This window comes from Petaurus breviceps, unplaced genomic scaffold (assembly GCF_028583685.1).
Source record: "Petaurus breviceps papuanus isolate PSGF00001 unplaced genomic scaffold, PetGlider_PUasm1.0 90639, whole genome shotgun sequence".
Taxonomy (NCBI): Eukaryota; Metazoa; Chordata; class Mammalia; order Diprotodontia; family Petauridae; genus Petaurus; species Petaurus breviceps.
Genome location: NW_027187296.1, coordinates 3,165,118 through 3,180,380, shown reverse-complemented (window position 1 = coordinate 3,180,380; position 15,263 = coordinate 3,165,118). Strand labels below are relative to the sequence as shown.

General features: G+C 39.8%; 1 protein-coding gene across 1 annotated transcript; it reads right to left on the bottom strand.

The window, feature by feature from the left end:
* Positions 1-1,830: 1,830 nt before the first annotated feature.
* STOML3 (stomatin like 3) lies at positions 1,831-14,975 on the bottom strand. The gene is made up of 6 exons (XM_069064563.1): positions 14,792-14,975; positions 14,632-14,704; positions 11,611-11,693; positions 7,503-7,706; positions 6,367-6,501; positions 1,831-2,052 (listed from the first exon to the last, which is right to left on the bottom strand). Exons 1-6 carry the CDS (start codon positions 14,936-14,938, stop codon positions 1,831-1,833), a joined length of 864 nt encoding a protein of 287 aa, XP_068920664.1. The 5' UTR covers positions 14,939-14,975.
* Positions 14,976-15,263: the final 288 nt, after the last annotated feature.

The window sequence follows — 15,263 nt, the reverse complement described above, 5'->3', positions numbered from 1 at the left end:
TTTCACCCGATCAGGAGTGATGATTTATATGACTGGGAAGCTGGAAGGGGCTGCAATTGGATGGGTGGGTACCCTTGAAGGAGAAAGAAAGTCTATTGCTGAAGAACTAGAGCTTTGAAGCTGGGGTCTGAGTGAAGCTTAGCTATCTGCATAGGACACAAAATGCTTTGGTTTCCATGCTGTGTTTTAGTTAGGGTGAGTGCCAACCTCTGTGGGAATACATAAATGTGAAAGCCACTGGGGATTGGAAAGAGATGGTTTTGGTGAAAAATTCGAAGAAGGGCTTGTTGCTCCAAGACAATTCATCAGTTTCATGCCCCTAGGCAACCTGACAGATAATCTCATCTAACAATGGGAAAAAGTGCCAAGAGAAGGAATGTCAATGAGACCCATAGCACTTGGGTTGGGAAGAGGCTGATAGACAAGAAACAGACTCCTGAGTTCACACAAATGGAGACCAGCTGCCAACAGCACTCTTCTAAGGGTTGGTAGGTTAGTAGTAAGGTATAATACAGTACCTAGCTCATTCACATTGCTAACTCTGGGTTCTGGATGGGAAAGAGGAGGGAACCTGTGGGCAGGTAGAAGACAGTAAAGAAACAATCCACTAGAGGTTAGGAAGAAATTTCAGTTGTCGGAGGTATTTCTAATGTTATACACAACCAAGACTAGAGTTAAGTAGTTGTTTTTGAGCCTGAAACAAGGGAGAAAGAACAAGATAGAAGGGAGCCTCAAGGATGTAGCTTCTACATGAGGGGTATGAAGTATTCAGAACCATTTGGTCATTCTGTTTTAGCTTCATAATCTTTGCTAAGCTATGTTATGTTTAAACTAAGTGATGAAATGCAAGTGATGTCTATAAATGTTTCAAGTTGCGTACCCTGGGACAAAGCCCCAGGCATCTGCACTAGTTAAGACTCTGTCTAGGGCATTTGGACCAAGAGTGCAGGCCACCAAGGGGAACTGGGAAATGATCTTCCCTAAGAGGACTATCAGAGATATGGGACTCAGATCCTTCCCATGACTCCCCATCCACAAACCAATCTAAGGTTACCACACAGCATTGCCTGGAGCATAATAGGTACCCAATAAATGCCAGTTCATGCCCCAACAGGTGATATTCAGAAGTAGGAAAGAGCATATCGGTATCTTTCCAGACCTGAGGAGGGAACTGGAGAATCTTTAAACGGTTTCATTTTTGTCTTTGTATTCCTAGCCCCTAAAAAGGGCCTGGAACATAGTATTTACTAATAAATGTTTGTTGATTGAGGAGGCAACCTCTGGGGACACAACTTGTCTTTCACTCTCCCTCCCCAATCCCAGGGATCACACAAGGACAAAAAAATAGAGCCATTTGGAGGAAATAACTTAATGTTTATTATTATTATTATTATTATTATTAAAGGACGCTTAACATACAACTAATTTGGAATTATTGAGAAATGATCAGGTAGAAATAAAGCGTTCATACCATTTTATAAATTACCTGAACTATCTATCTATTGTAGTTGAAGGGAACAAAGGTCGTAATGAGAGAGGTGAGCCTCAGCTACTCTGAAAAGTCTCCTGCTGATGTTCATGGGGAACCCAATCACCACACGGGAATGAAAGCACATGTTCCTCATAGTTTTGGCTACTCTCTGCACTCCCCACCCAAACTGCCACTTTAAAAGCACTCTACAGTCTAAGTAATGTTTCTTTGTTATATCTATGTGGAGTTTCTTATTACTTAATTTGAGTTTTAATGGATCCTGACTGTTCAATTGCCTGTTTCTCCACTAAAACAGATGGGACCTATCTGAGCAGCAGGGCTAGGCCAAGGGACTGTCACTATCTCTCTATTTTTTTCTTATGGTCATTATAGCTGATGTTCCCTATGCCCTCTAGTATATTCATGGGCAGAGGGAAGACAATGGTGGAATTCTTCTCCGTGGCCACAGTAGCCAAAGTTTGCAGATAGCGCAGCTGAAGTGCTACAGGAGATTCAGATAGTACCATGGAGGCTGACTTTAGTGATTTAGAAGCATTCATCTCTCCTTCGGCTGCCAGCACCTAGAGTAACAAAGGAACAAAAAACCAACATTCAAAACTGCATCTCTGAATTTTAATCAGAAGTTTCCCGCAGCCCATTTCTGGACCATGTGGGAATCGTCACTGTTCCACCCCTGGTGTTATTTTACAAAGAGATGACTGGAAGTTAGAGGTTTCTACTTCTTCCTTTGATCATTTATTCTAGGGAATGTTTTCTTCATCTATTGCTGGCATCTCACATTACAAGATCTAATTCAAATTCTGCTAAATTTCAATCATGAATAGCAATAGGTACTTCTGATTCCTGAAGGATACTATCCTTGTCCTGAAAAGATTGGAGGTGGGTTGTGTTTGGTGGATCTGGGATAGTTGTGACCAGGGGATGTGATAGTAGTGGAATATAAAGATTCCCCTGTATTGGCTTGGTTTTCAAATTGATTGTGTTAAAACCCAGAGCTTGTTAATCCCACCTGTGGGATGGACTTGTTGATGTGAAAAGAAAGTCCTGAGCTGGGAGGAGCTGGTGATGTAGATTTAGAGAGACAAGAGAGAGGCAGAAGAACTTTTTGGAAGCAGCACCTCATGGAGGCACAGAGAGACTGAGAGGATTGCTGGGGGCCACTTTGAATCACCCTGGACTTCTGAGACCTGTCCCTGGAGCTGCCAAGGACTAAGGAGACATGGCTGTTTTGCTGGTACTTTGTCTGTCTGTTTTGATGTTGTTTTGCCAGATTTGTCCACTGGTGAAAGACAGTCCTGTTGAAGTCCTGGAACCTGGCTGTTGGCTAAGAGCTCCTGAGACTGTCCTGCAGACAGAGAGTGAATACTGTCCCCTGGTGAAGGACAGTGCTGTTGTTGCAGGGGTCTGGGAACCTTTCTGTTGATTCAGAGCTACTGAGACTGTCCTGCAGACAGTGAATACTGTCCACTGGTGAAGGACAGTGCTGTTGTTGCAGGGGTCTGGGAACCTTTCTGTTGGTTCAGAAGCCCTGAAGAAGGATTTTCTTGTTGTATGTTTACAGAAATCCTGGGAGAGGGTTTTGCTAATGTTTTCAGGGGTTCTAGGACTGTTCTGCAGACAGAGGATGAATTAATGAAGAGACTGGCAATGTATCTTGTGGACTTGCTAAGCCTTGTCTCCCCAGGAACTAAGATTGCTGAGAACTTGCCTAGTGTCAAGATGAAGAAAAGACCTCCATTTGGGTATTAAGTGCTGTGCTTAAACTTGATGTAACTCTGGGGTAGATTCAATTGTGATCCAGGGGTGGGGAACTTTTGACCTTTTTGTGTTCTATGGTTGAACAATGAATGTACTTAACTTAGATTGGAAACTAATCTCCATTTGAGAAGAGGGGCTTTGTGGTGGACTAAATGAAGGTACAGCCTAGGGGTGGAGTAGTATTTAGAACAGGGACTTTGTAATGGATTGAATGAATGGAAGGTCCTGGGGTGGGGTAGTACTTGGAGATTATTTAATCACACTTAGTAAATGCTGTATTTTGAGTGATGTCATATTTTGACCTTCTCTGTTCTTACTTTGTCACTGAATAAAATGGAGAGCACCTATGCTGGCATTCTGAACCTTGGGAAGTTGCCTTTCCTTGGCATTACATTACAGGGGATTCCTAGGAAGGACACAAACCTTAGGGTTATAGTCAGAAGGTCCTATAGTGGGGAAGAGCCTGGAATTGGGATGTTATGTCCCAGATGGGCTGGTAGCTAGGAGAGACCCTGAGTCATAACCCATGACTCTTGTGGGGTTTGCAATGAGAAGAGCCCTGTTAAGGGCAGAGAGTAGTTCCTAGGAGATATGGTCTTGTAGTTTGGTTGGTGAGATCAAGTTTGGTGTCTAAGGGACCCTCAGTCACAGTCCATGAATCCTATAGTAGAATATTAAGCTTCTTGGCAGTTTCTTGGTTTATCATTTTTGCCTTTATGTTCCCAGTGCCTAATTCAGTGTCTTGCATGTAGTAGACTCTGAGAAAATACTTAATGGTTGAACTGGATTGTGTGATAACAGAGGATGAAAATAACTCGGTGAGGTTTAAAGTAGTATTTAGCATGTCAGGTTCTTTTATTCCTTAACTTTCTTTATTCCTACTCCTATTCTCTTTTTAAATTTTATTTATTTCTTTGTTCATTTTGCTATTTTTGTATTATTATTGTATTTTGTATGTTATTTTATTGTTGTTTATTATTGTATTTGTTTCCTATTGTATTTGTTTATTTTATTTCTTTCTTACCAGGTAATTGCTTTCTAGCTAGGGCAGAAGGGATATAGTTGGAAATGACTGTGATTTAAAACAAATATATAAATGAAAATTTAAAAAATGAATGAGAATCATTCAGGAACTTGATCACTTTTAACCAAGGGCTTGTCATTGCTACTGCACTAAACTGTTTTCCTACTTTTAATGTCCAAACAATGCTTTGGAACGTCTGGGGCTCAGCTAATAGCTAATCACACACCAGATGTGTGGTATAGAAAGGTCACAGAAAGATTTATTTGGCAATAAAAGCATACAAAGAGCTATAGGAAGGGCTTCTAGTCTCCGTTAGTTCTGAGGAATACAGGAAACACGCCCATGTAAAAATAAAAGGTTGTTCTGGGACTAACAGTGGTAGAATTGGAGGGACTTGAGTTCACTCTGCATTTTCCAACCACACCAGCCTAGACTGTGCTGAGCAAAGAAGTCATGGAGCAGATACGGGACAGACTGCTTTAATTTTGCCCTCATGTGGATTGATCTGGAAGCTAGGAAAGGGTCTTTGGGGCAAGGAGAACATAGAGTCAGTTCTAAGGCTCTAGCAATGAGGTCTTAAGACTCTAGAGAACACCTTTCCTCGTTGCTTTTAACCTTCTCACTTGCTGACTTTTATTTGCTTTTATTTTTCTATGAAAGACTTTTTAACTGCCCTGAGAGCTGCCTGGAGGGGAGGGAGTGGCATAAGAGTAAGTTTTTATTAAATGCATTGTTTATTTGAACCCTTGGGCCTCTAGGTGACCAAGAGTACCAGATACAGAATTACTCCCTGGACAAAAGTAGAAGACTGGATATGACCAAGAAACTACCTGGGGCCAGAGTTCCCCTTAGGTATTAGTGTGTATTTTTATCTCTTCTTATGCTATCTGTGTAACACTGCATTAATAATACAAGCCCTTATTTTCCCCAGGTCCAGAGGCAAATTCTTATTAAGAAAAACAAAAATAGCTAACATTTATGTAAGGCTTTAGGGCTTCAAATCAATTTCCATGTTATCTCATTCGATCCTTACAATAACCCTGGAAGGTGGGAGCTATCATTATTCCCATTTCAGATGGTAAAAATGAAGCGGAGTTAAGTGACTTGCCCAGGGTCATCCTGCTAATAGCAGTGATGGAGTCCTAATAAAGCTGCCCCCAGCCCCAATAGTCTAACTTCCTTATAGGCCCCACTTAACAGCAGGCCCACTGCCCCTACCTAGCCACTCACTACCCCCACCCCAATATCCCAACTTCTTCGTATATTCTTCACTGCTCACTAGAACAACAGGTGTGTCCATGAACTCATATTTCTTACAGAAACAGTAGGTGTGTCCATGTGATGGGATCCCAGTCACTGCCTCTAGCTAGCCACTGCCCCCAGACCCATTTCTCATATTTCTCACAGAAATAATAGGTGTGTCCATGCACTCAACCACAACCATATGCATCTAGTCTCAGACAGGACCAGGACACTCAGCCAATCAGAAAGTAGCACCACCAGGATGTCCAAGCAGGATGTGGACTCTAAAACAATAGAAGGGACTTTCGCTAAGCAGGCACCTGAGCGGTAATAGTAAAGAACTGACCTAGAGTGAATTTATGATGTAGAAAGTCTTATTATAATATCATTATCATACATACATAACCCTCCAAATGGGTTTTTCTGTATGCTTTATGGGTAAGCAAATGCACAGTTCCATTGTGGCTGGGACCCCTCCCCTATTACCTAATCCCTTAACAAGTCCCTCCTGCCTTTTTAATATTCACAATTTCTGTTATGTAATTGCATCTTTACCCTATAAAAATCCATCTTGCTTTCTCTGAAGTTGTTGGTTACTCTTGGAACTTAGCCCGCTCCATGAGAGGCATTAATCTCAATAAATGCCTATGCTTAGATTAGAGGTGGTCTGACTGAATTCTTTGAGATGGTTCTACCACAACCCATCATGAAACCAAAACAGTTTTTGGCCCTGAGTGGGCAGAGCCTAAACCGCAACAACAGGATTATTTCTCATCAGACTTTCAACTGGCTTTATTTTCCCCATGATCCTCAGATTAGAGACTGGCTTCCAAAAATGAATGGCCCCTACCTTGGCTCTGGCCTCCCGGGTGGCCTCTGCTTCTGCTGCCATCGACCTTTGCAACTGCAAGGGAATCCGGACATCTTTGATTTCCACTCGAGCCACCTGGATGCCCCACAACTCAGTAGCATCATCAAGTATTGTCTGTTTTAGAAAGAAGAGGGAGAACAATAATGACCAGAAGATAGATAGGTCACTAACTGGGTGTATTTTGCATGTGCTCTGTATTTACAAGACTCATTCCCCTCCTTTTTTCCCTTTATTATTTATTCCTCTTCTTTAGGCTTGGCAGCTCCATGACGACTTTGCAGTATTCAGTTTGGTTTATGATTAAGGAAGATTTCAAGAAGGCTGAAATCTTCCTGGGCTGATTCCTAAATTGCTCCTGCAAAATAATGCTCGACATCCCGGTGTGAAGAATTTTCACAAAGCAGGGAGGAGATCAGGCCACAGGGCAAGTGTTTCAAGGAGAGGAAGCTTTCTGCTTCCTATGCTACTCTTCCCTAACCCATCCCAAACTTTCCTAACCCCTTCCAAGTGGGTACACTGCTCAGGGCACTTCACAAGGCACTGGGTAAATCTCTATAATAGCTAAGACCTAAAATAGCTCAATTCTTAAAGTTCTTCAGAAAAATAATAACTAATGTTTAGATAATGCTTTAAATTTTGCAAAGCACTTTAAAAATAGAAGGTTTATCAAAAGCCTTGAGCTCTTATTATTCCCATTTAAGAGAAGATGAAGCTAAGGCCTCAGCTGTAAACCTGAAGTCAGGTGACTTGCCCAAGGTCACACAACTAGTAAATGTCTGAGACAGGATTGAAATTCAGATCCTTGTGATTCTGAGTCTGATACTCTATCCACTATGGCATCTCACTGCCTCTTGGATAGTCCTTAATTTATAATGTTAAATGAAATAAATAAGACACTAAGGTCCAAAAAAATCATTGGGACCCTCCATGTTCCAAGTCCTTCCTTAATAGACTTTATGATTATGAAAAGGGGTAAAAACTCCAGAATGAAGCCTATATCCTTGAAAGTCATTGAGCTTTTATGTAGATAGATAGATAGATAGATAGATAGATAGATAGATAGATAGATAAAAGATTACTTCAAGCATGAAATGCAGATTGTTGATACTATGTACCTGTATGCTATGGGCAATAACTTCTCTGCCAGATAAGATTTGGGACAAGGTTTGTGTCCCTAAAACATTTCTCAAAGTGGTCTGGGCCAGTAGGAAGGTGGCTTGGTGAACATCGGTGACATTAGCCACAGCAGAAACAGCACTGTGGATTCGGTAATAGACCACTCCATCCACCTGAGTAGTGACAGAGTCTCTGGTGAGAATCTGTAGAAAAAGAAGAGAGAGACTTCCATCTGTTCTGGCTCTATATTCCTATGAGAGCTGTGGTGACCTTGGTATGTCATCTAGGTTTGTGGGTCCGAGTATCTGAACTTCAAGTTTCTATATGTCCTGACAATTTTCTATCCCTTTTCTTCTCCCCTACCATCTCCTACCTTGGGCATCAGTTTTAGCATAAAAAAAAAAAAACATGAAATGTGTGTGTGTCCTTGTAGAATTTTAGAACCGAAAGGGACTTGAGAAGTCATAGGTCTAGTCTAACTTCATTTAACTAATGAAGAAACCAAGGTGATTTGTGTCTAAGTTTGCACAACTAGCTAGAATTTAGACAACCTGGCTTATTCCAGTATGACACATGGTATACATGATCTAGGGTTTGTGAATTTCACATCTTGTGGGCCTTTATTTCCCTGGTATGGCATTCTAATTCAAAACAATATTAATTATTTAACTTTTGTGGTTCCATTCATAGATAGAAAACCAGTTTCCCTGATTCCAGCATTTAACACTTGGTTGATCAATTCAAGGAAGAATTTTGCAGCTTCCAAATGTGAATGTATTTAAGTCACTTATTAAGACCACTAGATGGCAAAAGAGACCATGTTGTATTTTTTGGCTAAAAGAAAGCCATAACTATGGCTTGATATTAGATAGGTTTGCACTGAATTGACCCCTTGTTTTGGTGTTTTGTAAATAAGATAGCCCAATGTGTAATACCTTAGGGAAAACTGAAAATACTATCTCAAAGAAATAGAGATCTTTCCAAAAGAGGTGACAAACATTTCCGTTTTGGTAGACAGTACTATTTTATTTTTTTATGGAAACAAGGAGCTCCTTGGACACCTGGAGAATACACTTAGCAAAGGGGACACCCCAGCCTCCCTTGAGGCTGCTTTCTGTTGGCCTTATTTTCCTAGGAATCTCCATGGGCTTTTCTGATGTGAATTCAGGTGAGTTGGTAACGCCTCAGTTTTGCTCCTAGATCATCAATCTCAATTTATGATTCAAAAGGTCTTGAATTAGGAGTCAAGAAAGAAATGGCTGAAACTGTTCAAGTTTGCTTGTTTACTACTCAGAGCAGATATTCTCTACATTTGGAAGAAAATAAAAAGGAGAACACATAAAATCAGAAGACTCCCTAAGGTGGGAAAAAGACTGCTATTATTATTATTGCTTGTGTAAAGTTTAGGGAAAATCTCTAAACTTTTCTTTCAGAGACAACTTAACTTCTGCTTTTTTATCCAATTGTTCTCAAAGTATATTTTAAGGCAGAAATTGGATTTCAGTGGGGGGGAGACTCCCTCTTTATCAAATAGAATATTAGCATTTTGAATGACAGACATCCCTCCAAATTTTACCCTTTGAGTTTTTCAAAGTTCTTCAAACCACCTGTAATTTTATTGGTGTGGATACTCTCTCTACTACCACAGAACTCTACCTATCAGTGATATATTGCTGATTTGCATAGAGTACTGTGGTTAAAATGGAAAAAAAAATTCTGCAACCAATCAGGTGATGGTCCTGGGACCACATATATACTGATTCTGAAGGTTTTCCAGCTGGGGTAGGTCCTTCCAAAACTTGCCTTCCTTTGGCACAGCCTTGGGGAAATTAAGCTAATGTGATCATGGACTTCATTAAAGGTCAGGGTTTCCAGGAATAGGTAGTTGATAATCCCACTGTACTCTGCCCTCATCTACAATACTGAATTCAGGTTTGGGCCCAAGGTTTAAGAAGGATTCTTATTAAAAAGAAGGAAAAAAAAGATACTGATAAGCTAAAGAATGGCCAAAGGAGAGAAACCAGAATGGTGAAGGGTTTTGAGTCCATGTTAGAACCAAATGAAGGAACTGGCCATGTTTAACTTGGTGAAAAGAAGACTTGGAATGAGGGTGGCGAGGGTTGAGATATCTTAAAATATTTAAAGGGATGCCATGTGGGAAAGGGATTAGACTTGTTCTGTTTTACACCAGAGGAAAGAACTGTTCCTAAAGCAATGGGTGGAAGTTGACAAGGTCAATTTAGACTAGACATCAGGGGAAAAATCTAATAATTAGATTCATTCAAGTGGAATGAACTGACTCAAATGAGAGTGGGTCCTAGGTCCCCCTCATTGGAAGCCTCAAAGTTGAGGTTGGGCAATTATTTGTCAGGGATGCCTCTGAGGTCTGTTCTAGGTATAGGGTAAGGATCCAATAATTCTATGTTGTAGTGGGGGTTCATTTCATGTATAGGTAGGACTAGATGACTACTGAGGTCACTTTCAACTCTCAAATTCTGTGATTTTTGTAATCCCAGAATCACCTCCATGGAGCAATCATCAGAGTAGAGTTACAAGCAAACTCCACCCAGGCAATAATAACTCACATTTCTATGGCATCTTAAGGTTCACAAAGTGCTTTCATCCCAACAACCTGGGGAGGTAAATCGCATAAGTATCATTAACTACATTTGGCAGATGAGGAGACAGGCTTAGAGAGGCAGTGACTATTTGCCACTGAAGTGTAAAGCTCACGCCAGACTAGAAGTGGGTTCCAGCCCTAGATCTCTGTCCTTAACTGGTTCTGTGACTTTGAACAAGTCACTTCATTTCCCTGGACATTAGTGTTCTCATTTTTAAAATGAGAAGACTGGACTATATGATCCCTCAATTCCTTCCAGCTCTAAAATTCTATGATTCTATGGAAATCATTTGTTTGAGGGGTTTTTTTTTTCATTTCCCCCATGTTTTAGAAGTTCTAATTATGGATTGACTTCTAATTTGTGCAAATTGTGTTGTATTCTTCAATTTCATTTTCCATGGAAATCTAGTGTTTCCTATATTAGTTTAACAAATGAGAAAGGAAACAATTCTGACTGATAACCACTTATTTTTCTCTCTTTTCTGGTTGTCTTTCTCTAGGGTCCTAACATCTTTGGATTCCTATTTGCATTTGATTCTTTGGTCCCACTCTTTATGTTATTGCATTTTTACATAAAAGATCCTAGGACCCTGAACCCAAGAACATTGGGAATAGCAATGCCTCTTCACCCATCATTGACCAGCATCCAGCCCCATAGACTCTGTAGCCATGGCTAAGAAAGAAATCTTTGTGAAGAAGGGGATCAACTTCCTTATCACCACCAATACCAACTGTTGAGCAACTGCTAACAGCAGGCAAATAGCCCAACAGAGCCCTGGAAGTAGTAGTACCCTCTCTGACCCTTGGTCCTGCTTCTCTCAGCCTTAACCATTGTCCTAGGAAATAATCTCTGCAGAGACGATTGCTTGACAATTCCTACAATTGCTGCAATTTGCAACAGCTATAGGTGATTTCTTTTTAGAAAAGAAAGTTTTCTTGCCAAAGTCCTTGGTACCATCAAATGGTTAATCAGAAATCCATGATTTTATCAGTTGAAATAATATTGAAGATGATATGTTATCACCTGCTTTGCTATTGTACACTGAGAACCATTGGACCTTTCCATCTGATTTACAGTCAAAACCTATATGTATTGTCTCCCCCCAATAGAATGTGTGCTCCTTGAGAGCAAGGGCTGTTTTACTTATATTCTCAGTTCAGCACAGTACTTTTCACATAGCAATGTGAAAACTTAAATGTTTTTTTTTCCTTTCTTTCATTCAAAAGGAGAGTAAGAGTCTTTTGAAATTCACAAGAGCTATGTAAGTCAGATGCTAAGGAAGCAATAATGGGTAGAAGCCACATTGCATATGTTATCTTGTGTTTGTTATATACTCAAGCAGGCTTACAAAGATGATGCAATGGTCCAGGACTTTATGAAAGTAAAATCACACAATCAAGTTAAAGCAAGCTACTTGAGATTTCAGTATACTAAGAAGAGTTTGGCTTTGTGTTTCTAATGGAAATTGACCATAAATGATTGGTACCTCTTGTGGGGGGATGTTGCAGGTAACAGTGCGGAGATCAACTTTGACAAAAACATCTACACATGGTAGCACCAGGATCAGACCTACCAAAAAGAAGGCACATTTCAAAATATTTTCCTGGGTAGTCAAAAGATGTGTAGATAGATAGATAGATAGATAGATAGATAGATAGATAGATAGATAGATAGATAGATAGATAGATAGATAGATAGATAGATATAGATGGATGGATATAGATACACACATATATATATACATATACATATATACACACACATATATATCTATACACACATATACATATACATTATATATATATATATATATATATATATATATATAATTTTTTTTAAACAAGCAGCCACAACAGATTCCTTGGGGTCAAGTTGGGGTTCCAAAAGCTCCTGTGACTTTTTTTTATATCAATCATTGTTTTCTTCACTATGGCCACCAAAGATCTCTAACATTTATCTTGACATTTTCTTCCTGGTTTGGGGGTTTGTAATCTCTACAAATCCAGGATAATTTTAATAAGAGTTGTCTGAGGGAACATTCCATTATAAATCCATATGAAAGGCATATCACCTGGCCGCTTCCATGTGAAACTTTCTCAATCATCTCTATAATTCAATAGAAGAACATTACTGTGGGAATCTTCCTGATAGTCTACATTCTCTAAATCCCTATTGTACTACAGAATTGATGGTTCTTCCACAGCTGTCTTCTAGTTCAAGTCTACTGAAGGGGAACTAATATCTGCAGTTTCTCTGTCACTAAAATATGTTGATCAGAAGAGGCGAAATAAGATGCTAAGATAATAGTAGCTTATATTCACATAGCCTTTTAAAATTTACAAAGTACTTTCCTCACAAATCAGTGAAATGTACAATAATTTTGTTTCTGGCAGGAATGCAAGAGAAATGTTCCTAGCTCTACTCTGTTTCTCCAGGCTGGGCAAGCAAATTCCTGGTATGTTTTGCCTGAACCTGGAAAGGAACTTTCTCTCTATAACATAAAGAACAGGTTTTGTTCAAGGAGGAGAAGGTTCTTAAATAAGAATGATGGAGTTAAAAAGGAAGATATGATCTGAGGGCTTATGCTGGCTTTTTGCTGGCTAGTTGCATGTGGTTGTGGGTCTGATTCACAAAAAGAGTTGAAATAGCTATTAAGGCAATAGATATAAAAGCTTGATTTGGGGTGGGAAGGGTGTTAAACTTTAAGCATATTGGCAAATATTTTCTCCATTTTACATATTATCTAATAAGCTTAGACAGTGAAAGAAACTTGCCCGATATTATACACTTAATAAGAAATATGACTAGTAATTTTTGCACCTGAAGCAAGTAGCAATGGAAAAGTGTACCTGTAGCATATCTCTTAGGAGGGAAAACTGTACACATTAGGATACTATGAGGTTTTTAGGTTGTTAAAAGGAGAGGAAGCCTAACACAGGATGCAGTTGCTGCTACCACTACAATGCTGGGGTCAGACAGAGGAAGAAATATGGCCTGATGGCTTTTCCTGGGCCCCCTGAATGTCCTATCCTGGTACTAAGTTCAAGAACCTGCTTCTAGTTCCTAGAACATGGATCATTGCCCTCGTTATGGCTCTGCTAGTAAGAACCACAATTTGAACCCACATCTTCTGACTCCAAGTTCAATGCTTTTTCTACCACACTGCAGTTCCCCCTCACTATTGAATTCCTCCACACTATGGGACCCTTGTGTGAGGATTTATTGTGTTCTTGGTCTATTGTTTCAGCCACGTTTGACTCAGCCTGATCCCATTTGTAATTTTCTTGGCAAAGATACTGGAGTGGTTTGCCATTTCCTTCTCCAGCTCATTTTACTGATGCGGAAACTGAGGCAAACAGAGTTAAGTGACTTGCCTAGGGTCACACAAATTTGAGGCCAGATTTGAACTCAGGAAGATAAGTCTTCCTGACTTCAAATCTTACACGTTGTTTACTGTAGCTGGTCTTAGGATTTGTAATGATTTCACGGAGTTGCTAAACTGATGATTTAATGCATCCCTGTCTTCACTTAACTGTTTATTTATTTGGAGGGAGAATTGTGAGAATGAATGAATAAAAAAAATTAGTATTGGTGTTTTAGTTGCACCAATCCATTCTCATACGGCATTATAGAAGCCAAAGATGTTTTTTTTTTATTCTGAGCACTATTCAAATAACTAATAATCCCATAGGAGGGGGGATGAAACTATTAGGATGTTTCCTTCCTCCACAAAATCCTGATCTTCCAACCTTTGTTGTGACTTGTCTTGAGAATGACTGCTTTATGGTGACTTTCACTGTTGGTGATAGGTAACAGAGGGAATACAAAGTGATGTTTAGGATCAGCTAGGTGGGGCAGTGAATGGAGCACCAAACCTGGAGTCAGTTGGACCTGAGTTCAAACGTGACCTCAGACACTTGACACATTTACTAGCTGTGTGACTTTGGGCAAGTCACTTAACCCAATTGCCTCACCTTCCCCCTTCCAAAAAAAACCCTGGATGTTTGGCTTCAATTAGCGAAAGTGCAGAGTCTTTTCATTAACAGATTGGATGACTTCCCACTGGTCCTTATGGCATTCTGAGGTAACTCATTAGAGACATGTATGACGAGCAAAGTTACCTTGGGACATTAAGTACATGAAAACCGCTGGGAAATGGGTTCATTTGTAAAGGGTGGTTTTCCCCTCCAGCATATCACATATTAAAACTACTCCATTATCCCCATACCATGCTTTATTTTATTTTTCAGTCTTATTCTGTCCAAGTTAGAACGATTCTGTTGCCCTGTTCCGGAGTGGTTATCTACTGTCTACACTTTAGTTGTGATGGTTCTATTATCTTGTCTTTTCTCAGCAGCTCAGAAGGGCATTTAGAAATCAATTTTAAATAAATTCATGGGCGCAGTGTTTCCATTTCAGTGTTTTTGATTCTCCAGGGAGTCCTCCCTTTGAGTGGTATTTCCCAAACTGTCAACAAAGCTTAATTCCAGAAAACATTATTTCTTACCTGGTCCTTTCGCTTTTTTTGCTTGGATTCGTCCAAGTCGGAATACAACAGCCCGTTCATACTCCTTAACAATCTAAGAGAACAGTAGAGTGTTTTTAGCTTCAGTGTTGTCTTTCAGCAGCTTTTAGGAGCAATCCCTATTATTTCCCCAGGGTGTTACCTTTAGGCACATCCATATGGAGAAAGGAAAGGTGATGACCATCAACAGGAAAGAAAGGAAAACCAGGAACCAGCCACAAGCCCCAAAGGTTTTACTGTGGGCATCTATTGAATGAGTAGAAGAAGACAGGTTACTGCTATTGTCCATTATTGAGCACTGACATCTTAAATGGCTGCTATCCAGTGGAAGTGGCATCCATGATGGATGGATTCACCCAATTCGGCTAATGTGATATGTTTAGTCTAATCAAAATCAGAAGCTCACATTCATGTAGGGATTTATTGTCTGTTAATGTACTTTTCTCACAATTGTATAAAGTTGATGGATAGCATATCACCCAATTTGATTCAATTTAATTTTCAAAACACTTATTAAAAAAAACACTTATTAAGAATCTGCTGTGTAAGAGGCAGTGGTTTGAGAATAGGAAAGCAAAAAAGAGAAAATCCCTTCAGAAACTTACATTCAACCA